General features: G+C 31.1%; 1 protein-coding gene across 17 annotated transcripts in view; it reads right to left on the reverse strand.

The window, feature by feature from the left end:
- LOC127285335 (voltage-dependent calcium channel type A subunit alpha-1) overlaps window positions 1-25469 on the reverse strand; it is a 105052-nt gene that overhangs the window by 44020 nt on the left and 35563 nt on the right. For 9 of the 17 annotated variants that reach the window (XM_051311298.1, XM_051311302.1, XM_051311310.1 and 6 more), the window contains 9 exons: window positions 24757-25320; window positions 24153-24498; window positions 22058-22222; window positions 17885-17995; window positions 11197-11280; window positions 8064-8129; window positions 5224-5340; window positions 3847-3912; window positions 97-188 (listed from right to left, as the gene is read on the reverse strand). In XM_051311298.1, coding sequence (XP_051167255.1) covers window positions 97-188; window positions 3847-3912; window positions 5224-5340; window positions 8064-8129; window positions 11197-11280; window positions 17885-17995; window positions 22058-22222; window positions 24153-24498; window positions 24757-25320 — 1611 coding nt within the window. Of the gene's footprint in view, window positions 1-96; window positions 189-984; window positions 1077-3846; window positions 3913-5223; window positions 5365-8063; window positions 8130-10384; window positions 10427-11196; window positions 11281-14402; window positions 14514-17884; window positions 17996-22057; window positions 22223-24152; window positions 24499-24756; window positions 25321-25469 lie in introns of all 17 variants that reach the window. The other 8 variants (XM_051311311.1, XM_051311306.1, XM_051311299.1 and 5 more) reach the window with 7 other exon arrangements.

Genomic DNA, 25469 nt, shown 5'->3' on the forward strand with positions numbered 1-25469 from the left:
AAAAAGCATTGTAATAAGAAAAAGTGTTTACATTTATGACACCTTAAAGATGAAAATTATAAAATTCATATAAACAGTTGACAGGCTTTCACTTACCTAAAGAGTAGCATCAGACCTTGAATGAAGCTTTGGAAATTGTTGTGCTTGTTAATTGAATACTTCTCGTCCAAGGCGATGTTGCCAAATACCTGAATAGTACCAGGCAGATAGCCATTGCAAAAACAGAGCGAAAGCACCATTAACGAGTGAGTCCAACAATAATTTTTCTTTATCATAAATATATATATATATTTAAATAAAACATAGAATATCCAACAATGCTATTTTTCAATTTTTCAACAGTGTTAAATCAATTATATTTTAAATAAAACAGAGTTCTCTCTAATATAACCAACTAAATTATAAAATTTTTTTATTTGTACAAAGACGAGCAGATTTCATAAAATAACTAATATATTTATATGAACTGCAGTGGTGGACATTTTAGGAATAAATTCATGTGCTTTCATTTCTGCTGAGCGATAAAGTCACAAGACAAATTAACTAAATTTCTATTAAATATCTACAATACATGAAACTATCCTAATTAATATAATGCTTAAAATACGCTAACTATTGTTAAAAATGACTACATGTCTAGGTAAGCTTATATAACCTAGACAATAAAATATTTTTTGCTGAAAGTAGTAAATAATACCTTTTAATAATAATAACAATGTCGAGCAGCCTTATTTCTGGCAGATTTAATTTAATTATACTTATACCTAAACTAGCATACACAAATTATCTCATAATTATAAATATATATTACCATAAGTAAAGAATGCCTTATTTGATAAAATTCTATTTAAACTTTTTTTTGGTCTTCAAAGTGTCAATGAAAGTTTTTTTTACATTTTCAACACTTTGTTGCGTGGTGAACTTTAATCAAGCGAATTTTTTTTAACTTTCTCCAACATTTCAGAATTAAGCTGCTCGACTTACCGAAACAGTAACATAAGACCGCCAAAAAATGATTGAAAGTTGTTGTGTTTTTCAATGGCCATTTCAGGATCGTTTGCCAAGTTTCCGAAAACCTATCAATAAAGTTTTGTGAGTGTGTAGCATATTAATAATTTTTTTATTTATAATGGCAATAATAATTTAAAATTAGCTTTTACAAGTTTAATAAAGAATAGATAATTATTTAAAGGAGACTAAAAAAATTATTATTATTCGACGGAACAGGGAGAGTCCCGTCTAGACAAGAGAGGAATTTTGGTATCGGAGATAATGGTGATGAACCGGGGTTGGAAGTTCACGTTCAGTAGCGGGATAACAGAGTCGATCATCGATTTGACAATTGTGGTGCTCCGAGTGGTTCGTTGAATAAGAGAGTAGACAATTCTGGATGAAACGACCAGGAGCGATCACCAGTACATTGAGTTTATAGTATCTGAGAAAAAGAAGAACAAGGAAGGGAGCTCTGTACAGGTGAAACGACGAACTAGCCCGCCTAAGAAGAGAATTTCATACCGCGAGGAGGGTCTGTACCCTATCTAAGGGAAACCTTCTGCTCCAAGAAAAGTGGCATAATGCCAGGCAAATCTTTGAGCGGGCTATAAACTTAAGCTTCTTGAAATGTTCTGATCGGAGATGAGAAAAATAACCCATGGGGTTTGGCTTTTAGAGTCGTAACTAAGAAATTATTTTCGAGGCAAAAAAACCTTAATCTCGACAATCCGAATTGCGTCTGAAAAATCATAAGAACGTTGTTTCTCCATCTTAAATCTGAACTCAGAAAGAACTTTTGTTCTTTCTTCTCTTATAATTCACGTTCATGAACAGGTACAAATGAAGTTTAGGCCAAGTGAGAATTAGATCAAATGAGCATTAGGCCAAAAGAGAATTAGGTTACATTAAGATTAGACCAATTAAGAAATATGTTATATTAATATTAGAACAAGTAACAATTAGGATATAGTAAAATTAGTCCAGATAAGAATTAGGTCAGATAAATATTGGAACAAATAATAATTAGGTTATAGTATGATTAGGCTAAATTAGAATTAGATTTTATAAAGATTAGATCAAATGAAAATTAGTTTAAGTGTCGTTTAGTCCAAATGATAATTCGTCCAGATGAAAATTATTTCAAATGATAATTATAGGAAATGGTGTTTAGGCCAAGTATTAATTAGGTCAGATAAAAATGAAGCTAAACATTATTAGGTTATAGAAAATTTAGGCCAAGTGAGATTTAGGGCAGATAAATATTATGCTAAATGAGAATTAGGTTATATTAAAATTAGGCCAAATGAGAATTAGGACAAATGACGATTAATACAAATGAGGATTAGATTGAATGAAGATTAGGCCAAATAAGAATTATGTCATATACAGGTTAGACTATACAATAAATAAAAGCTACATGTAGAGTAAAAATTAAATATTCTATTTTTTCTTAATTAATTCTTGCCCTAAAATTTTTTCATCGAAATTTACAATCATTAATAGCTCTAATTAAGAAAAACTTATTAGCGCCCTGTTAGTTTTCCTAGAAAATACCCTGTTCCGTAAAATAATTTTTCGCATTTACAAGTCTGTATAGTAAACACCCCATCAGGGATTTCAAACGGGAATTCTGATTAAATCCCTATAATAAAAGAAAAGATAAACAGCATGTTATTGTTAAATCCACAATGTTAATTTTGTCAAAAAATTTATTTTTTTAAAATATGAATCTAAATTTATTATGAAGATGTCAAAAATATGATCCATTTAATATTTTAAAAGTAAAGTTTCCGAGAAAATTAATATTTTTGACCTAACAATCGCAAAGTGAGTTTAGTGATTTTCTGTAAGTGTTGTAAAAGGGGTAATTTTTTCTGAACGCATTAATAAGTTCTAAAAATCAATTGTTAGCACCTCACTTGTTAACATTTTAAAATTTTCTAAATTAATTACAGAATTTAATTGCAAACTATTTTAAATTTAAGAACACAATAGAAAGATGTAAAAATTTTATCGAATGAAATTCTTATAAATCAAAATGCTAACAATTGATTTTTAAAACTTATTTAAACATTCCGTTTAGTGATGTAATAACACATTTTCTGCTTTAACTCATTTAGTCCACAATGTCCGTTTTTTCCTTCACATTCGTGCTCCTTGTTTTCAATCTCAAAACAAATTCGCATATCCTATCATAAAGTTAAACGCTCGCTCTGTAAAATTCGTCCCTGCTCTCGTAAAGCGTCACATATTATACATATAAATAATGTATACTTATTCCTACATCACTTAGAGAGCAGGTATGCTTGCATGGTAAGCCTTCCAAAAGATTGATGGTTTGTAGAAAAATGTTCTACCTTTACAAGTTTGCAATTAAAGATTTCTGTATTAATTTTAAGTGTTTTTCTTTAATATTTCAAAAACAATAAGAGATGGGAATTTTATTATTATTTTTTTACAATTTTTATTAGCTTACTCCAATCTTGCATAAAGTTTGCACTTTGACTTGCTTGGTGTCTAAGTCAAAGTGCAAAATTTTTACAACATTGCCGGAAGAGATTTTATCGATCTTTCATTGCAAACTTGTAGAGATCAAACATTTCTCAACAAACGGCAAGCTTTAGCAAGGCTTCTCGAGTATGTTCGACAACCTTTCAAGAAAAGTTTGCCACAAGCTTTCATATAACTGTGTGTGTTTTAATACTTTCGAAATTAAAAATGACGTCAATGAAAACCTCAATGCCTAGTATATAAGTTTCATCGCTTTGTAACGGTTAGAAGTTCCAGTGCAGATAATTATAATATAAAATTAAACAAAAAAAAATTAATTTAGTTATCATAAGAAAGACATACCTGCATTCCGATAATTGCGTAGATGAAAAACAACATTGCTATCAGTAAACAAACGTATGGTAGTGCCTAAAAAACACAATAAAGAAAATATAATTAGTAACATGTAATAGAAGCGCAACCGAGGGATAGTTTTATGGAACTATTGTTCACTTAAAGAAATTACTGAAGCTATAAAAGAAATGTTGAAATAAAAATTTGGTAGGGGAGAGTCAGTACGGTTAGGCCACCTTTACGGTTGGGCCAGTATTGCGTTTAAAGCCCTTTTCAAACTAGCGCCATCTACCTTTGCATGCAAATACTTACTAGCGATGGTAATAAACTTTTCACGTCACTTTTAGTAAGTCTCACTGAAATGCGCAATTTGTACAGACGTGTTTTGTAAAAGTACGCTAAAGATTAAAAGTAAAATTTGTTTGTGGTGTCCGAAAAAGTGAATTGAACAAAAGAAGAAGATGCAAACAATAAAGTAAGTTGACTAAGTTTGTTCGTAAGAGTGTTCTTTGTAAATGTGGTGCCTTATTTGATGTTTGTATCATGCGTTTTTTATCTGTGTAATAAAAAAGTAAAACGATGTAATAGTGATGGTTGGGCGAATAAATGTAGTGTTGGTTGGGCCATTTTATTGGAAAAATTTAAATATTATTAATTTTTGTCATTTTTCTTGAATTTTCAGACCAACTTCGAAAAGAAATAGTAAAACCAACCGCAGGAAGTTTGATTTGCTTGACGTAGTACATGCATAAACTTTATTGTGAAAAAAATACTATTTTAACAAATGCTAGTTCACATAGACGGTGGCGCCCTCAATTAGGGTAAAATTTGTTGCAGGCAAATATTATACAGATTTAGGGATGAAAATAATACTACGTTTTTTCTGTGGAGGTCTATTTTTAATTATTTTCCTTCATATAACATTGATTTTGTACAGTGGACCATACGTAATGCCCTTGTCTGACCATAATGACAAAATTTATTTTTTTGAAATGCCTTTAACTTTTATACTTTTGGTCCAATCATTTTCTGTTGCTCAGAGAAAATGTTGCACCTTGAAAATATTCTCCCAACCATACGTGAAAAAAACCGAAATTCGGTTTCGAACCGAAGTTATGACCACAAGTCAAAACGTGACCCAACCGTACTGATTCTCCCCTATATCCTAAAAATGCACAAAGTAACTTGAAATAATCCACTCTGAGTTTTTGTGGTCTCTAAATACGAATCTAATTAAAAAATTTTCAAAATTAAAAATGTTAGATTCAATATATGTATAAAAAAATTTTAATCAAATCGTTTATAAAATTCGGAAGATTTTAGTGTTGCGAAATGCACACCTGACATAAAGTCACTAAAAAATTTTTAACATAAGTTTACTCATACCTTAAAGGATTGAACGAAGGTCCACAACAAGATTCGTATTGTGTATCCCTGTCTGAGAAGTTTTATGAGTCTCGCAGCACGAAATAGCCTTAAAAATCCAACATTGATGAAGTTCTCCTGCAGGGAACAAAGAAAATTGCACTTTAATTAAACAAAGTATAACGATTTGTTCTAATTTAATGAAATGGAACTTCGTGCGTGCAACGTATCTATTTTGCTTACATGTAGAACACTATTGCAAAATGTTCTACATGTTGCATTGAAACTGATCGTATGCACGAACGAAGCTATAAAAAATTTTCTTAATTGTTATCGTATGATAAAACTATCACTAAACGAAATATCTCAGTCATTTTATTTTCTGGATGAGAGAACTTCGTATTTTGGGAGCAGAATTATAGTTTCGAAAAAGTTATAAAAACAATGTCATTTCAAATTATGTTCAAATAATGTTTAAACGTCATTTGAAATTGTATTATTTTTACAATTTTGTTTGGAACGTTATTCTCCTCCTAAGTCACGACTTGACAAGCATAATATTCCAAAGGAATTCAGATGCATGCTTTATGACATCTTTATTAAATTAATTTGATTTGAAAAACAAGATTTGTGATTGCACAAATGTACCATATATCTGAATTCTCTTTCTAAGCTTTTAGTGGCTGTAATTCTAGACTCAAACTATAGAGCAAGTATGAGACTTTATTTCAAAATAAATTTTGAGTTTTATTAATATTATTTTTATCTTTTAATAAATCAAAGATCGTAATTCTTACTCTTAGGGTTGTGTCAAGATTTACTGTAATAATTATTATGCATAGCAAGTTTTTCTATCTAAACACTCAACTGAATTTAGCAGCTTCATAACTCATAAAAACATTAAATAACTTAATAGGATGCTTAGGGGGTATATATTGTAACGTGGTAATTTAATTACCTCATTCAAAGTCAGTTTTCAAGGATTTTGCCAAAAACTAAATTATTGTAAACTGATGATGTCAACCCTCAGTAAGGGCCACACGCATTGCGCAGGTCACTGGGTCAGAAGACCCTGCTGTTGCAAATCAGTTCGAGTTTGGCTACTCTCCCGCTTACATTAGAAAAAAGAATTTCTTAATTTTGTAAATTATTTGATCGGTGTAACCGTTAGAAAATGGAATATCAAAAAATTCTAAACAAGATAAAAGGTTTGTGAGCAGTTTCTTTCTTCCATTTGGCATGTTTGTGGTCCATTCATTTGCGGAATTATCAAAAAACCGAGGGAATATTGGTCGATCGCATGGCATGGAAGAAAGACGCCAACTTATTCTCACCGGCTGATCTCACCGTAGAGTAGTGTGGATTTCTCTAGATTAAAATTAAAAAGTATTAAATAAACGAGAAATAATTTATAGAAAAAATTATTTTGTTTCCAGTGTTTAATCTATTTAAATCAGTGTAATGTGTCTCTCTCGCCTGTGTGTGTGTGAAACTCTTGTCCTGAGAATATAATAAATGTTTCGTAAAGTGTAAACTCGCGGTAAGTCGAGCTAGTCCGGGTAGAGTTGACATTTCGAAACAGTCAACGTGGATTAGGGTAATGGAATTATCCGTTGAGCACATGTTCGACGGGAATATAGGAAATTCATAGAGAGAGAGAGAGAGAGAGAGAGAGAGAATAACGTTACAATATATACACACCTCCAAATTATCAAATTAAGTATAACATTATAAATGTTTAAAATATGAAATCAGCAAACAATAAAAAGTTAAATAACAACTATAAAATAACTAAAGCTTCATTCTGTTAAAACTACTCTATTTGTAAAACACAAATCTTATGGGTTATATGAAACTTATTTTAGTATTATGATGAAAAATTTATAAAATTAAAATTTTTGACTGGGCAACTGAGAATTAAATAATTTGGTTTTTGTTGGTTTTTTTCAGATTTTGCATTTTTCAAAATTATTATATTCCTGGAACTATTAAATGATGTTTTCTTGATTTTAAATAAACAGAAAAAATTATATTACTTATTTCTATATATCAAAAATAACTAGCTTGATTGTCATCGAGTACTTATATTTTATAATTCCGATAGTTCGATATTCTGTTATCATACTAATACCGTTCATACGTAATTATTTCGTTCTGGTATGAAACCAGTAATATCAGTCTGCCGTAATAGTTAGTAAAGATTACTACGCTTGGTATGTGTATTGATGTTGAAGCTGTTGAAATGTTTAGTGATGCGTCTTTATCATTAAAAGCCAAGCGCAATGTACACTGCTAAAAATCGTGCTTCAACTTTACACTAAAAAGATTGAAATAATATTTTTTCAATCTCGAAAAGTGTAAATGTTAGCATGTAATTGGTTGGACAAAAAACTTTAAGCCAATGAAATAAAAACATTCGCACTTTTCGAGCTTGAAACTTCAGTCTTTCTAGTGTAAAGTCGAAGCCTAATTTTTAACAGTGTAAATTTCAAGAAAACTGAAGTTTAAACATTAATCCATGTTATGTCTTGTATTACATGTTACTTATTCATTTGATAGATATAAAAATTTCTTAATTAATTTCATTTGAAAAAAGAATGACAAATTTTCATAATGTAATCCCTAAAATTATTTAAATAGAAATAATTATAGCATTTCTATTTTCGTAAGTGAAGCGCTTTTTGCTATTGTTAATTATTTTCAAACTCTATGCTTAAAAAGTCTAGTACATACTTTTTATTGACGTATTGAGTGATGTGTTGTGTTTACTGTCGCACAAACATTTTAAGACAAGAGAATGAAAATAATGCTTTAAAAAGCAATTGCCAGCGAAACTTTTAGTTATAAAATGTCGACATTACCTTACATTGTTTGGTTTGCATATCGATTTTTGTGCACTTCACATTGAAGAGTGCAGCTATTTTTCCCTAAAAAAAGATTTATGTTTGAAACTATAAAAAGATTAATATTTAATTTTCCAGTATTAGCGCCTCACAATAGAAGTATATGTTTTGATAATAAAATTGATGATGCCTAGTATCGAAATGATTTGCTGCTCTATTGAAAATTCCCACATAAGCTCCCATGTGGCAATCGATGTGGACTCTTATGTAGAAACATGAGTTTGTATGTGGAAAACCATATAGGAGTCTTTGTAGGAATTTTTAGTGGGGCAAAATATTCGGAGATATTGCAGTTTGTTGTCATCACTCATAGTTATACACAGCAGAGTAAAAAAATTTAAATTGGGCCATCTTGAGTACTGCAGCATCGAATGCCACAAGAAGGATCGACCATGGAGGCATCCAGTTTCCTAAAGTTCCCCTGGTCTATTTGGAAAGAATTGGAGGTAGAAGAGGTAGCGCTTCAAGCGTTTTTTAGTGTCAGCAGCAGGAGAAGTTTGATTGCGTCTGACCTAGGCAAGAAGACAATTGAAATAGAACGCGAGAAGTGTTTAAAGCTTAGACAGAAGGCAGCTGATTGTCTTCAGGAGATCGCCAAGATGGTAAAGTTTTGCGAAGTCCAGAAGAATGTCAACATGACTATTAGGGACAGAGTTAAGACTCTTCAGGATCTTGTCAGTGACACGAGGATAAAGCACATCCTAGCAGATAATAGAGATAGCAACCTTGGTGACGCTATAGGCAATGCGGTGGTGAACCAAGAACGCACAACAAAAGAAGATCTCCTAATCAAAATCAGAGGAGACTCCAATAAGGAGGCATTCACCGCTGAGGTTACCAAAGCGTTTGGAAGTATGGGGGAGATTCAGACCATAGATCGACAGGTCACACTGAAGATCCGCGACCTGGATAGCCTTACTTAGGCAGAAGAGGTCCAACAGGCGTTTGAGGAAGTACTCCAGGAAGCTGGAAGTTGACCGTCCTAGAACCCAACCGACGAGGAATGAAGCTGGCGGTTGTAATCACTGATCCAGAAGAAACGGACAGGATGAAGAAATTGGGATACATAAGGATTGGAATTATGTGGTGTCAATTAAAAAATAATAATTACGATTTACGAAAATTCCTATCGTAATTAAGAGGCATTATTTTTTTATTTGACAACTAAATATTATTAAATTTTGTTATGAAATAGCTGAGAAATCGTGAAATTAGTAAAAGGATGTCTAATTTAGAAATTTTGAATCTGCTGCATATCGGTATAAGCGAGGACAATAAACTGCATTATCTTCGAAAACTTTATACCTTTCCTTTGAAATATTCTTGAAATCATAAGATATTATATTATATATTCAATTTTAAAATTAAAAATCTATTTTCATTAATGTCATACAAATTCAAGTGCATATTAAAGGTCTTGTTAGATAAAGACGCATTAACGTGTTCGAAGAGTAGAACATTTATTGTTTGTGTTGAGTTTCTGCTAAAGAAATGTGTAATAATCGAAGCTACAATGGAACTCCCAAAGGTAAAATTTCAGTTCCGAATGTAGTTACAATAATATCCGGGTATTCAGTATTTCCATCTGCTGTTCGGATATACATATTATGTATCGGATATCCTAAAATTATCCTACGGATGGAACGCATTGTTATTTCCCAAATTAGGCTTGTTGGGAATTTTATGGTGACGAATTAAAAATGATCAAAATTATATTCAGTAAAATTATTGTTTTCTAAATTTTAAATTAAGAGAATTTCTATTTCACGTTACTCCATTTGATCTAAGTTTTACTAATCCGAATTTTCATTTGATAGAGTTGTTAAAAATATCTCGATTATTTTAACTAAAAATTGTAATTTGATATAAAAAAAACTATGAAATGACTAATATATTTTAAAACTACGTGTCATATAGTATTGTTTTATATATTGTAATTTAAGATATACCTAGTATTTACATTTGAAAGAAAACAATAAACCTAAATAAATTAATACATTTTCAAATAGCACAATATATAGTCCTAATTTTGAATTAATATAACATATTTTGAAGAGTAATATTTATGCAATATTGTGGATATATATTGTGTTATTTGAGAGGAATTATATTATCTGATACTAATACACACTAATAACACTGAAATAGCATACAAAGAATTACTTTTTAAATTTTTTAAATATATTTTCTAGCATCATGAAGTTGTGCTACTTTTTCTAAAAACAGTTTACTAACGAATTGAAATAAGTCACAGTTTTACGCGAAATTAAATTACTTACCCGATCAAGGTTTTCATTATCTGAGAGACGCGCTAAGCGTTCCTAATTAAAAAAAAGACTTTTAAATCAATGGTTCACATGTTATGTGATACACTTTGGCTTAACGTGTATTATCAAAAATTATTGCTCATTATTTAAAACAGAATTTTCATAATGTAGAATTTAGATTAAAACAAGCTAACGGAATAATATTATCACTCAGAGTATCATTGCTTAGTACATTAGAGATTGTTTTCCATTGTTTTTTATTAAATGATCTAAGTTTTTTTTATCTCCTGGCACATTAATTACATATATTAGTTTTTATATTATTTTTCATTTTTAGTTTATTAATATCTTCACTCTATTACTATTAATATGTTCAATACTAGGCCTAATTTGTCCCTAACTAGAGAAGTTATTTTGATTATATATCTCAGAAATATTTAAAATAAAATTTTTAATTTTGATATTAAAATTTGATGAAAGAAATATACTGTCAATAACTATTGGTTATTATGCTCTGTTTAATAAATATTAATTTGTTTTAGTTGTAGTTTATAAATACAATTTAGTATTTGAATTCTGTCTGAATAGTTAGTATTTAGTCTCATTGGTTCAAAGTAGACACCCTAGTTAGAACCAGGCTAGAGTCGAATCGAAAAACATTTGTAATTAGATACACTTCCAAGATATGTCCTAGTTAATAAAAGGGAAAAATAGATAGTACAAAGTTAGAACCAGTTTTTAATTGATAAACGGAATTAGAGATAATTTTTCAATTAACTAACTATTATAAATTATTTTTAGAAACAAAATTCAGTTTTACATACCCCAAATTCAATTACTAAGGCGTCCACGATGCTGCCGATGACTGTGATGAAGTCAAATGTATTCCATGGATCCTTGAAAAAATTCTATCCGAAAAAAACAAAAACAAATGTTAGTTAATGTTACATTTATAATTTTTTAAATTCTGCTCTCAAAGTAATTAAAAAAAATCAGTTTTAAATTTATTTTATTTACTTAACCTTGAATTAAAGTTAACCTTACAGGCGCAACTTTGAGAGCAGATTAGTTAAAATTAATTTTTGCTCGAGTAGAAATAGTCCGAATAGCTGGTCTTTTTTCTATATAAAACTGTTAAATCAGGATATCAAGGACTAAATACTACTCGAATACACATATTTAAAAATTATTGTACTAAAAAATAGTTAATATTTAATTTCGTCAAAAATACATATTTCGAAAAGACAGTATGTGTACATAAATATTCGTGTATATCATAACTATATGTCAACATTTTTATTTATTTAAAATAATTATAAAAATGCATTGTATGTGTGATGTATATTATGGTCATTTTAGATAAATGTAGAAAGTATTGATTTAGAGTTGAATCCATCGGCTGATATTGCTCATTCCTATTTTTGATTTCGAAAACTAAACATGTGATCTTAATTCCTAAATTGGAACTATGTACAGCTCATCTTGTAGTTCAACTATCAGCCATCGTCATTGCAAAACTACTACCTTTAATTAAATCAGTATACTACTGGTCTGATCAGCAAATCGTTCTGTCTTGGCTTCAAATTCATCCGTCAAGATGGAAAAATTTTGTCGCTAATTCATTGAGTGAAATCCACTCAATTTCCAAGGAAATTTGCAAGGAGAAGAAAAAGAACCAAGAGGAGGTACTCCTTGTCGAAAAGATTTCTAAGGCGACGGTAGCACCGAATCCTAAGCAAACCAGTAAGAAAAAAATCAGTTCGAGAAGCAGGCGCAAAGCGTCTACATCATTTAGTCTTTTGCTCAAGCAGACTTAAGGATCAGAATTATTACTTATGCTTAAGACTTAAACATAAGTCTTAAGTCATAGGTTTTAAGTCATAAAACATAAAAACTAAGAATTGAGACTGAAAACATGACTTAAGAACTACGAACGGACGCCCGAGTCTCGCTATAAGGCTTTCAGGCCTGGGCCACGAAACCCTAAAAACAACGAGTGGATCTACAAAGGCGATCTGAGTCGCAACAGAAACAACGTATGACGACGGACTAAGTAAAGTTCGGAGGGAAGTGAATCTGGATGTCAGCCACACGCAGGTCATGGGAGCAAATACTACAAGAAGGGGTGATCTCCTGATCAAAATCGGAGTCACCAATAAGGAGGCATTCACCCCTGAGGTCTTCAAAATTGTTGAAAGCATGAAGAAGGTGCAAACCGTGAATCGACAGGTCACACTGGAGATCTGTGACCTAAATTGCTTTATCTAGGAATAAGAGGTTCAATACGCCTTAGAGAAAATGCTCCAGAAGCCAGGAAGCAGAAAGGTGACGGCACTAGGACCCAACCGACGAAAAATGAAGTTTATGGTTGTAGTAACCGACCCAAAAGACGCGGACAGGCTGGAGAAATTGGGACGCATAAGAATTGGCATTAAGTGTTTCCCGATTGCGTGCTTCAAGTGCGGTGAAGTCGATCATAAGTTTGCAAACTGCAGTACAAACCCAAGTTACTTCTTATATATGTCGATAAGGCTAATATTAGTTATATCGCAGGCAACGGAGTCCTCAGAACTCATCAGCCGTTGATGAGTTCCAAAAGGCTTTAGCACGAACGGAGAACAAATAGGCCAGAAAGTCGAAAACGATAAGGGACGCGATAGTGAGATCCCAGGGACCTTCACCTACAAAGTTTGAAGCTTGACGGTAGTTCCGTAGTGTGAGGATTAGTTTAACCAAAGGGTGTGGATTTTAGTGGGTCGACCAGAACAAGAACCAAGGATTATGCAGATTTTCCCCAAGAAACAAATCGATTACTTGACAATAGTACTGTTTAAGTTTCAATTTAATGCGTTTCGGAACTAAAAATTACAGATTTTATATGCTTTATTTTTAATTTACTTATTGAAATTGTATGTTAATCTAACATTCCTGTAAAACTATCGTTAAAGTACTTTCAAATGTCTTCTGACCAGTCTCATCTTGTATCACTCTTTTGGCAGGAGAGGAACACACACACAATCATTAATTAAGTATAATTAATAACGATTTGTACGCTTGGTTGTCTCCGTAGTAAAATTTTAAATAAAAGTTTAGATTTTCAAACGATACTAACGAATTTCGATATTAAATAAAATATCTAGATTTAAAAATAGTTCATTATGTACGCCCTATATTTCACAATATATTGGATTTGTAGAATCAATATTGAATTAGGATATCTGTTACCGTTATAATAAATTTATATTAATTTAAAGTTCATATTTTCTTGCGTTTCAATTTATGTGTGTTATAAATTTTATTTAGATTATATATAAATTTCAATATTACCGGGATTATGCGCGATACTTTATTTACTGAAAGTATGAATATTTTTAGAAGCGTCGATTGACCGGAAGTTACAATTTTTAGATGGATAAAATAAAGTTTTCGTTGATACAGAATTAAGGTTTGTTTTGATGGGGTCCTTCAGGTCAGTTTATCATTATTACCTGCTTATTTATTATTGTTAGTTAGCCTTTGTTAAGGCCAGTCATTAGAAGGCTTGCTGGCGTAGCCGTAAAGATGGGGTAGGACTAATTACTTTGGAAATAATGTGGGAAAAAACAGCTAGTTCGATTTTTCGAGTCGATAGTGCGAGAAAGTTAAAGACCAGTAGGAGACATGTGTTTGGATTAGGTGACGACATTGTAAGTACAATATATTTTAATAAATTCTAAATAATACAATACAAGATCCGTTTATTTAGAGTAAAGGCGATCCGCGCCTTATTGGTGGCGACAAGAATACTCCTGGTATTACTAGAAATTCAATTATATAAAAAAATTAATCTTTACCTTTGTTGTATATAAATATTGTAAAAATGTACTTCAACTAATTGTAACTAAATTAAAAAAAAAATTTTTTGTAGTATATGTCAGTATTTTAATAACGTTAAATGTATCTAGGTTAACAATTTTAATATTGCAATGTGTAAAATTATTCTATTACACGTACAAGTGAAAGGAAGTAATGTTTAAAGGCCTTTTTGTACCTTGCATCCAAAAGCGATGAGTTTAAGAATGCACTCTATGAGGAAAAGTAACGTGACGATCAAGTTGACAATGGTCAAGCTGTCCAATAGAATAGAAGGCGCCTCGTGATACTACAAAATATACCCAACAAACAAAAAGTAATATACCGACGAAATTTTTTTATTTAGTACGTACACTTTTTATAACAAAGAACGATTCCGAAAAGAATTAACTTTCGAAATCATAACTAAAGTGATTTTTTTTTAATTGTGAAGTGGAATTACATGCAATCTTAAATAACTTTAAACAAAAACAAAAAATTTTAATTTCAATCTCATCGAAAATTTCACTTTATATAAAATTAATGTTTGATATATTAATATAGGATGTAGTTTAGAGTTTACTTAGAATTGTTAGAAATATTTATTAGTTTCTTTAAATAATAATTATTACAATTCTTTTAATAAATTCTAATATATAAATAAAATAATTAGTTTTTTCAATCTATCATTAAAACTATTCGTTGTATAAGTTTCGTTAGTAGCTTGGGGAACCACCTATTAAATAACCCGTGTTGGAATTTTGCCATGGCCCAAACCGTAGCCAAATCTGGAATCCCTGAGATTGGCATAAAATTCCTTACCCGATCTGGTACACAAAAGGAAGCTTCATTTCAACGCTTCCCAGGTCTGGTCCATATCGAGTAAGGTGTTTCTAGCCATCATTGGAACAAATCTTTCAATTTCTACAAGAGTTGTTAATTTTTTCCTCACCCCGAGATGGAAATTAATAGTACCCTAGTAATCACCCAGTGAGAAATCGCCAAGACTCATGATTGTCATCGATCCTTGTCAAGCCATAGCTGTCTAATATTGGTTCAATATTAGCAGTCAAAATTTATAAAATTTTATTTCTAAATTATAGTTTTATAATTATAATGTAGTAATATATTGTATTTTCTAATAATACTTTTCTGTTTTATATTTTTAATAATTAAATAATAGAAATTTAATATTTCCATAAGAATAGGTACCGCAATTTTTTTAGAAATGGAAGATCATTGACTTAACAATGACAGTCGAGAGATGTCTGCGACTGCAAAAGAATAAATTTTAGAATCAACATCCAACATGTATTATGAGCTTAGAAATTCTTTTTAATAAGATGAAACAAATCTGACTTTGGATTCGTGTTCAGTGCCCCAAAATACGTAGAGAGTCTATGATTATAGACTCATGAACAGTGCAGTCCTCAGGAGTGTTTTGCACTGTTTATAGATTTTAATAAAACTTAAACAATAACTTGAAGGACCCCATTATTAAGTAGTCATTAAAGCAAAATAATAAAACAGACCGACAGCACTGAGTTTGATGTCACAGATTCATTACACATAAAGCTTTTGATAAAAAAATCGTTGTTGTTAATTGAAGTTCTAGACATGTACTTTTAGGTATTAAATAATATTTTTCAAAAAAATTCATGGTTTATTAAAGGGTTACACCACAGTAGAATTTTCAAAAAATCAAAAAAAGCACAGAATCCGTACTGTGACGATCGCCGGCCGTGTAAAATGGGTGTCAGTATCCGTTCTTTAGTTTTGTTCAGTTAGTGTCGTTCATAGTTCAGATACTATGCTCTAGCAGCGCGGTAGCGGTGTCAACTAAGTTATACAGAATCTGTCTCATAGCAAACGACAGATACTGTACTTCTAGACAGTTCCATATCTGTGCTTGATTATAAAATCAAAACGGTATTAGTTATTATTTAAAAGAAAATTTTTTTAAATTAAAATATCATTATCGTACAGCTCATTATTATTATTATTTATTTTTCAAAAATATAGGTTCAATTTTTTATAAGAAATTTTAAAATCTATGAATAAAGTAAATAAAAAATATGTTATTTTTAAAATTCATAACCGCAAAACTAATGCAATAATAAATAATAATAATAAATAGTTAATAATAAAAATACTTCAATGAATAAAAATAAATAAAGTATAAAATTAAACAGTTTTAATTATTATTAAAAAGAAAATTTTTTTGAATTAAAATGTCATTATCGTAAAGATTATTATTATTAATTATTTATTTTTCAAAAATATAGGTTCAATTTTTTGTAAGAAATTTTAAAATGTATGAATAAAGTAAATAAAAAATATACATATTATTTTTAAAAATATTGACTATATACTTGAGTCTATTAAACGATTAATTTAATTAAGCATTCGTCCTCGGTGAAGTACAGTATCTGTACTCAAGCCAAGCACAACATCCGTTTCACATTTTAGTACGGCATCCATCATACAGTGACGCTGCTGCTGCGCTCAACTTGGTGTACAGATGCTGAACTTCTCCATTTCAGATTCCGTGCTTTTCTTTTCTCAGTGTAAAAAAAATATTTTTACAAACATAAAAATATGTCTAACAATATTCTTCAATTTAATTATATTCCTATTTCTCCTTAAATAAAAAAAATAGCAAAAAAAATTTAAATTTCAGCCTCTTACAGTGGTGAAACCCCTTCAGAAAACATTTTTAAAAAAATCCTTTTTTCGAGTTACAATTTGTGTACATCCCTTAACAATTTTGTATTTAACTGGTCACCTCTTTTTAGATGCACACGTATTACAAAAAAAGTATTTGTTAACCATAATCAAAATGTTAAAAATTGTTCTTAGATAAAAATCAAAGCGTCTGTCCAGTTAAATTCTTTATTTGTTTAAGTTTTGTGCGATTGCTATTACTCTATCCATATATGTTTTATATAAGGTTTTGATTTTTTTTGCCGTAAAAAGTGTACACTTTTACACAAACTCAACAGTAGGTGCAAAAAGTGTACCAAAATATACTGATTCCGTGCATCACAGCTGATGAAGACAATAGGGTAGTGTAGATTTAGTGTAAAAGAGTAAGGAAGTGGTGGCAACGAAAACAAATGTATTTTCGGCCATGACACATCTCAAAACACACTTAAAATATAGCAAATAATATTTCCGTGAAGTATTCTAAGAGTACTCAACTTACTTTTAGGCTTTACTTTTTTTTAACCTGAAAGTAAGGACACACAGATAAAAGGACAAAATAATAGTAACAATATTGCTAAATTAAATATACTATGTTGACAGTGCAAACGTAATTATATGTTTTTGTAAAATAAATAATTTTTATAAAAAATAATGTTTGTACTCATAGACAAGTTATGATCAAGTAGTAGTATATCTCGTGTTGTATAAGGGTCAGTCTTTGTAAATCAATGTTTATAAGTATGTATGTACTTTAAATTCTATCTGCAATGAGAGAAGCAATATATTGAAAGAGAAATAGTTTACATGACATTTTCTATAAAAAAAAACTTTATATAATTTCTTACTAAAACATTTACATTATAGAGTAAGTAAAAAATTTACTAAAAAATATGTCACGTAATCCTTGAATAATAATACTCCTGTATTTAAAGTCATTGAGCAAAAATTGTACACTGTTGTTTTTATAGATCTTACCCTGACACCAAAAGCAGCAATCTTCAAAATGCATTCGATGGTGAACATCCCCGTGAAACACATGTTCATGTACTTCAATGTATTCTTGTACAGGTCACTCTGCCGGTGGTACTGTAATGTATACACTGACAGACACTCGGCAGACATAAAAACTTACGTACATATAAAACTATATAATATCATTAATAATAATTAAAAATTTATTATATTTAATGGTCAAAAAACAGAAATACAAATTTAATTAATTTTTCTTTTTACTTTTGTATTTTTATTTTATTTATGAAAAATATATTTTTAGGAGATATTGTAAAAATATTGATTGGATATTCGGTATTACATTTATAAATTTTAATATCAAAATTGAATACAATAGATTAATACGGTAACAAATTGTTCATTTATCACAAAAGATGATGATCTATTCTCTAAATTTCTATCAGTGAAAATTTCACTGAATAAACAATACTGTGATGTTTCATTGAGGAATGAGTAACTCAACAGCTTTTCAATAATTATATTAGTAGTTTTCTGTAAAGTGTTTATACTCATCAAATAAGTGAATTTAACGCTAGCAGTGACAACAGTGCTGCAGTATTGGACACCTTGCGTACTGGAGCATCCAATGCCACAGGAAGGATAGACCATAAGGCACCAAATTTCTTAAGGTTTCCCAAATTCTTAGAAAGACTTGGAAATAGAAAAGGAATAGCTTTAGGAGTTTCTACTGTCAGATAGCGGAAGATGTTTGATTCCGTCTATCCTAGACAACGAGACAATCGAAAAAGAACGCGAGAAGTATTTTTAGTTTAGGCAGGAGGAAACTGAGTGTCTTCAGAGGATCGAAGTGGAGATCACCAAGATGGTAAAGTCTTGCAAAGTGCAGAGGAATGTTAACATGACTATTAAGGACGGACTTAAGACCCTTCAGGAGCTTGTCAGTGAGGTAAAGACAAAACACGTCCTAGCTGATAATGGAGATAGCAACCTTGGTGGCGCTATAGGGTACAAGGAGGTTTACCGGGAAGAGAGGAACAGGAAAGAGAATTACCTATGAGAAGCGGCTTTGGCGCGCAATCATTGAGACGTAGAAACGAACAAAAAGATCTGGCAGTGGAGAGAGAACGAAGAAGAAAAAAAAGCAAGAGGAGACACCTCTTGCCCAAAGATTGCGAAGGTAACGGTAGCACCGAATACTAAGCAAACCAGTAAAACGAAAGCAAAGAGTGGATCTACAAAGGTGATCAGAGTCGCAACAGGAACAACGTATGACGACGTACTGAGCAAACTTCAGAGGACAGTGAATCCGGACGTCATTCACACGCAGGTCGTGGGTGCAAGGACTACAAGAAGGGGAGATATCCTGATCAAAATCGAAGTCACCAATAAAGAGGCATTCACCGTTGAGGTCACCAAAGCGTTTGGAAGCATGAGAATGATGCAAACAGTGGATCAACAGGTTACACTGGAGATCCGCAACCTAGATTGTCTTACCTATGAAGAAAAGGTCTAACAGGAGTTAGAGGAAATGCTCCAAAAGCCAGGAAGCAAAAAGGTGACGGTCCTTGAAGCCAATGAAGCTCGCGGTTTTAGTCACAGACCTAGAGAAGGCGGACAGACTGGAGAAATCGGAACGTGTAAAGATTAGCTTTATGTGTTTCCTAATAAAAGGCTGATGATCGTTCGGCGCTACCGAAGTCTGACGTACGGCGACATAGGAAAAGTATGAAAGGCAACGGGCAGATCGACCGCGTGCTTCAAGTTCGGTGAATTCGATCATAAGTTTGCAAACTGCAGTAGAACCCCAAACTGTTTTTTATGTAGAGAAATAATTGGCGATAAGGAGTCCATTAGGCATATTACAAGCTGAAGTTTTTTTTGGATTTTAGGTAACTTTTGTCACGGAACGTCAAATATAATATTATTTTACAATAAAATAAAATTTTTTACAATATCTCTTGCTGTAAAAAGAAAAATTATATTTTTTATTAAGTTTGTATAGAATGAAAAACATATTTTTAATTGTTTTCTGATAAACTTATGGCAGCAAATTATTATTTTTTGTAAGTTTTTTTAAAAATTTAATTATTAAATTATTCTACACTGTTAGCAATTTTCCAACAGTTATTACATTTTTTTAATGTGTTAATGTAGTTCCTGTTTGTGTTATATGTGGTTCTTTGGTACATTGTGATTCAACAATTAGTAAAAAGCAACTAAACAGCATAAAAAACAACAATGAAAATATAAAACTAAAAGTGTAGTAAATATATTACTGTAGTTAAGCTTATATTTGCTTACAGTTAGAAAAAACGTGCAATATAATCATTAAGTGCGAAACAATGTGTTACATTACGGTTGTACATGTGGCGTGATAAAAATATGTTTTAAAAATTAATAAAATAAGAGCAAAACATTTTGACTTACTGTTTAATTTTAAATTGAGTAATATTAATTTAATTTTTTATTCGTTTGTTTTTTTAATTAACATTAGGAGAGTTCTAAGGCTTAGTGCACAGACGAATCACAAGTTTTCTTCATACTTTATCAATTTGGTAGTGTTCAAGGTGTTCTAAATAAGTTTAGGGTTTATTTTTCTCCCACTTAGAAAGATTCTACTGTATTTAACACCCTGAACATTACAAAAGTATAAACAAAATCTGTGATTTGCATCAATGGAATTATTTCATATCAATATAAGAAGAATGTATTTATAATTATAAAATATTATTCGCGAACATAACATGAATATATTTTTTTTTATTATATGGCATCTTTTGATATGATAAAATTGTGTTTAGTCTGTTTGAGTATTATCTTTAATTCAACTAAGAGGAGATTCTTCAAGATAAAACTTCTTTTGACTTTTGCCTATAATTTTCATTGTAGGCCGAATTTCACATTGCAGATAGAAATTTCAACTCGGTCAAAATTCTCAGACACTTTTTAAAAACTAGTCAGATTATCTTGTTGAATAAAACTAATTCCCTATTTTAAAGATATATAAAAATAGTTGCATAGTAAAGAGACAACATTCAAAAATAAAATAAGAGCTATTTGAAGCATTTATTAGTAAAAAATATTAAATACTGTATGCCACTTCTCTGACTTTTCCCCCTGGGTGGGTAGTTACACAAATAGTAGCGAAATGTTAAGCAAAAATTTATATTTTAAACCTAATAAAAACTGGTATGTTGTAGGCTTTAAATAACGTATTCCAATCATATGATTATTGAAGCGATTTGTCACTTCGGTAATTATTTACACATGTATAACTCGTAAAGAATTTCACATAGGATAGAAGACCCAATTAACGTATTCTTCTTTATTGGAATATGGTGAAACAAATATTTTTCTATAAAAAAACAATTTTTATTAATCACTTAATTTTTATCCTGTACACCAACCCTTAAACATTCCAATAATAAGTGTCAGATAATTGGATCTTCTTCTTATTTGTTTTCACTTTAACATAAAAAATTGTTTTAATATCCTATTTATCCGTATTTGGTTAATTATTAATTAGATACTTATAACATTATTGTTTTCTACAAAATAAAAATAAGAAATCACTTCGTTTATTGCAGCAGATGTTTAGGAGTTGTTAACTTTTAAACTCTTTTACTGATAGTCAAAACACGAAAAGATAGCTATCTACATCAAACCATCTTTGCAAAAAAAATGTTCTAAATAGATTATTTTAAGAAAAATTTAAAGGTACTACGATAAAATTGTAAAGATGAGAACCAAACTACTTATAGACTTAAGTGCTACAGAATTTTCAAAAATACTATAATATTTCTAACATTCTAGAAAAATCTACTAAACCACATCTTATTTATTAATATATAGAAAATATTTACTAGCACAAAAATATTCTATATTATATATAAAAGTAATAATAAAACTTTCAGAATTTTTATAAAATATTACTGAAAATAAAATTCATCTAAAGCAAATAAATTTAAAAATTATTACGTTAATTACATGTCTTAAAAGATACTTTCAAAATCTGTTGGATAATTATTTGTGCCATATCATTTCATTTGTTTTTAAATACTCAATGAAGCAATTATATTTAAAATGGTAAATACTTTCTTATATATTTATACTTTGTTTCCGTTTTAAGGCATTAATATAAAAAATTTTAAGAAATATATATAATGTAATGCTTACCTTCATCATAAGTAATAGTGTATTTAGTACAATCAAAATCATGATAAAGTACTCAAAAGGCGTAGACATTACTATCCTCCATATTTTATACTTCATACTATTTCGCTCTTTAGGCATATACCTCTCCAGTGGACGGGCTTGTATTGTAAAGTCTATGCAGGATTTCTAAAAAACAAATCAGAATAGAAGTTTGACTTAAAATTCTGTGCAGGATATTCTATATAAAAAATATAGGACAAAATCTGCCTAAGAGGGATAAGCAAAAACAAAGTATTTTCAAATAATTTCAACCCTGCATTTCAAAAATAGGTTAAAAACATGATAAGTATAAAGTTATATAGTACATATTAAAATTTCCTGAAAAACAATGTTAGTTACAACTAACATGTCAAAAACTACCATACTCATCATCCCTTAAACTCAAAAAAAGTCTGAAGGTTGCTAAAGTAATAAACATTGTGATCGGCAATCAATATATCATAGAGCTCTTACCCCAAAATGTTTTCAGAGAATTAAGACTTGTTATGACCAACCAGTAAAGGTTAGATTATTAGGATATCCAATTAATTCAGATAAGACTTTGCATCACCAACCAGTCTTACCTTAAGTGATTAGATAACTCTACTATCTAACCTTCACTGTTGGTAATGCCGAGTCCTGTCTTAATTAATTGATAACATCGAATCCTAATAAAATAATAAGAAGAAAACGACGTGTGGATCTACAGCGAGAATTGCGTTACAGTTTTTAAAGATTTTATCGACAAAGAGGTTAGATGGGGTCTGTTGCACCTGGCCTATCGGCTTACCAAAGGTATGACTCCTATGGAAAATAGCCCTCGTTCAACTTATCTCTTTTCTTCGGAAAGTTTGCAAATTGATTCGTGACTCTCACTGAATATTGTCGTTTAAACATTCGTTCAACATAGTCATCGTACTACAGCACTGACTCTCACTTAAAATTAAAGTGATCGCTTTCCGATAGTTAGGATAGAACAACACGGACCCTCGACTTAGGGTGGGATCTTTCCAATCCCTAGGAACTATGCCTAACAACCTGAGTTATGCCGCAACTCACACGTCGACAGTTTTGAAGAAATCTGATTACTTTTGAATCAGCTTTTTCTCCAATATTTCGCTCTAAGCGATGTGAGCTTTTATCTATTGCTACCACGAGCCCAGCACCAGATGACTGGAACAAGGAAAGTATTTTGCCAGAGCAAACACAAGTCCAAGTGGGCACCCGATCCGCGTGGTACCATTAGACTCAGGTGCGAGTATCAATCTGAGAATTCTAGCCAATCCTTGAGCCTGACCGCCCCTTCCTACTTGTTAATCGCCTTTTACGACACGCAAAGGGTAACGTTAGACTTATTCTCCTACCGATGTCCACACGGCAAACTTAGAAGGATGTTGTGAACCAGTTACTCCTCAATTTGCTTGGCTCAGATTAAATCCCTTGCCAAGCATTCAAACAGTGCGTACGCCTCTTTGTACATCAGCAACTTCAATTCAACTGGCCATTTAAGGTCTTGTTGCTCATGCATCAGTTTGAGGTTCGTTCTAAGTTCGTTACACTTAGGAAAATCCATCAACACGTCTTCACTTGTCTCGGCCGGTTCGTTGCATTCACAACTCAGATCCGCTTTCAATCCTGACTTAGTTTCTATGAAAACTTGCCATTTCCCGTGAGGAACTGACTGGTGTAATGATTCAGCTGTACTTTGAAAGGAATCGAATCCGGATTTTAGCCACACACAGGTTGTGAGCGCAAGGCCTACAAGAAGGGGAGATTTTCTGATCAAAACTGGAGGAGACTCCAATAAGGAGGCATTCACCGCTGAGGTTACCAAAGTGATTAGAAGAATGGGAAAGGTGGATCGACAAGTCACATTGGAGATCCGCGACTTGGATTGTCTAACCCAGGAAGACGAGTTCTAATCTAATCAAATCCTGACTGAAAAATTATATAAGCAGAGACAATTTTAGCTTATATGTCAAGAAATAATTTGTCCGATCAAAATTGTTTTAAATTATAATTTTTCTACGATTATTAATAATTATATATATATCCAACATAAAAATAATGTTTTTACCTGATTTTTATCAATTTCTCCATCTTGTAATTCTGCTTCCCCTTGTTCCTGGAAAGTGATGATAATCAAGGCCACAAAGATGTTGACGAAGAAAAATGGAAATACAACAAAATATACAATGTAGAATATAGACATTTCTATTCGAAAGTTTTGAATAGGACCTCGATCTTCGTACGTAGCGGCCATCGAGTTTTGTAGGATTTGGGGCCAGCCCTCCCCCGTTTGTACGGCAAATAAAGTTAACATCGCAGCCATAACATTATCGTAATGAAAACTCTGCGTAAGCCATTCTCGGTCTTTAGCTTCAGGAATCATTCGATCATCTTCGAATATGAAGAATTGACCCCTGTAACACCACAATTCTAATTACTATTTTACAAATATTTAATTATTAAGAAAACTATTTTAGTTTTAGTTTCAGAAATGTTTCGAAACCTTTACTACGTTTTACAATTACCTATAAGTGAAGTTACATTTTAATTGTATGAAACGTCACTCACAGATTATTTTTCTAGATCTTACTGCAAATTCAGATATTTGATTAAAAAAAGAAAATCTTAATATCTTTTACAAATACACAAAGATTAAAAATAATTATACTTACTGACATTCCGCCTTTGTGTATTTACTTTCGTCTGTACAGTAAAAGAATTTTCCGTTAAATAGCTGCACCGCTATCACAGCAAAGATGAATTGAAATAATATATACACTATGAGAATGTTAATGACATTTTTTAAACTATTTACCACGCAATCGAACACAGCTTTAAGTTTCGGCACTCGTTTTATAGTTTTAAGAGGTCTTAATACTCGAAGAACACGTAATGATTTTATAGTCGATAGATTTTGACCCGCTGAACTACCACTCATATCAAACGCGAAAGATACTGCAGCGCATATTACAACAATTGCATCCATCACGTTCCAAAATTCACGTAGATACGATCCCGGATGAAGAATTACTCCTAAATCGATAACCTTAAGGATCATCTCTATTGTAAATACTCCAGTAAAAGCGTAATCAAAGTAGTTGAGGATGGTATTCCTCTGAGAATCGTCATCTACTGGATCTTCTGCGGCCAACGCAATACTCGAAAGCGAGATTACGACCATGATGAAGAAGTCAAAGTATCTTAGATTTACTACCCAATGTGCTCCTCTTCTTACGCTGAAAAAAAACAGAAAACAATATAAATAATATAATTTTAAACTTCGCAGCAATTTTGTTTCTTTCATTCTAATTATCACTTGAGGGTTACGATATCCTTAGGATATCGTAAGGATATCTTTTTGTTGTGAGGGTGTGTAATATAAATT

The sequence above is a fragment of the Leptopilina boulardi genome, unplaced genomic scaffold, assembly GCF_019393585.1.
Source record: "Leptopilina boulardi isolate dan_hultmark-lab unplaced genomic scaffold, ZJU_Lbou_2.1 LbouV2_330, whole genome shotgun sequence".
NCBI classification, from domain to species: domain Eukaryota; kingdom Metazoa; phylum Arthropoda; class Insecta; order Hymenoptera; family Figitidae; genus Leptopilina; species Leptopilina boulardi.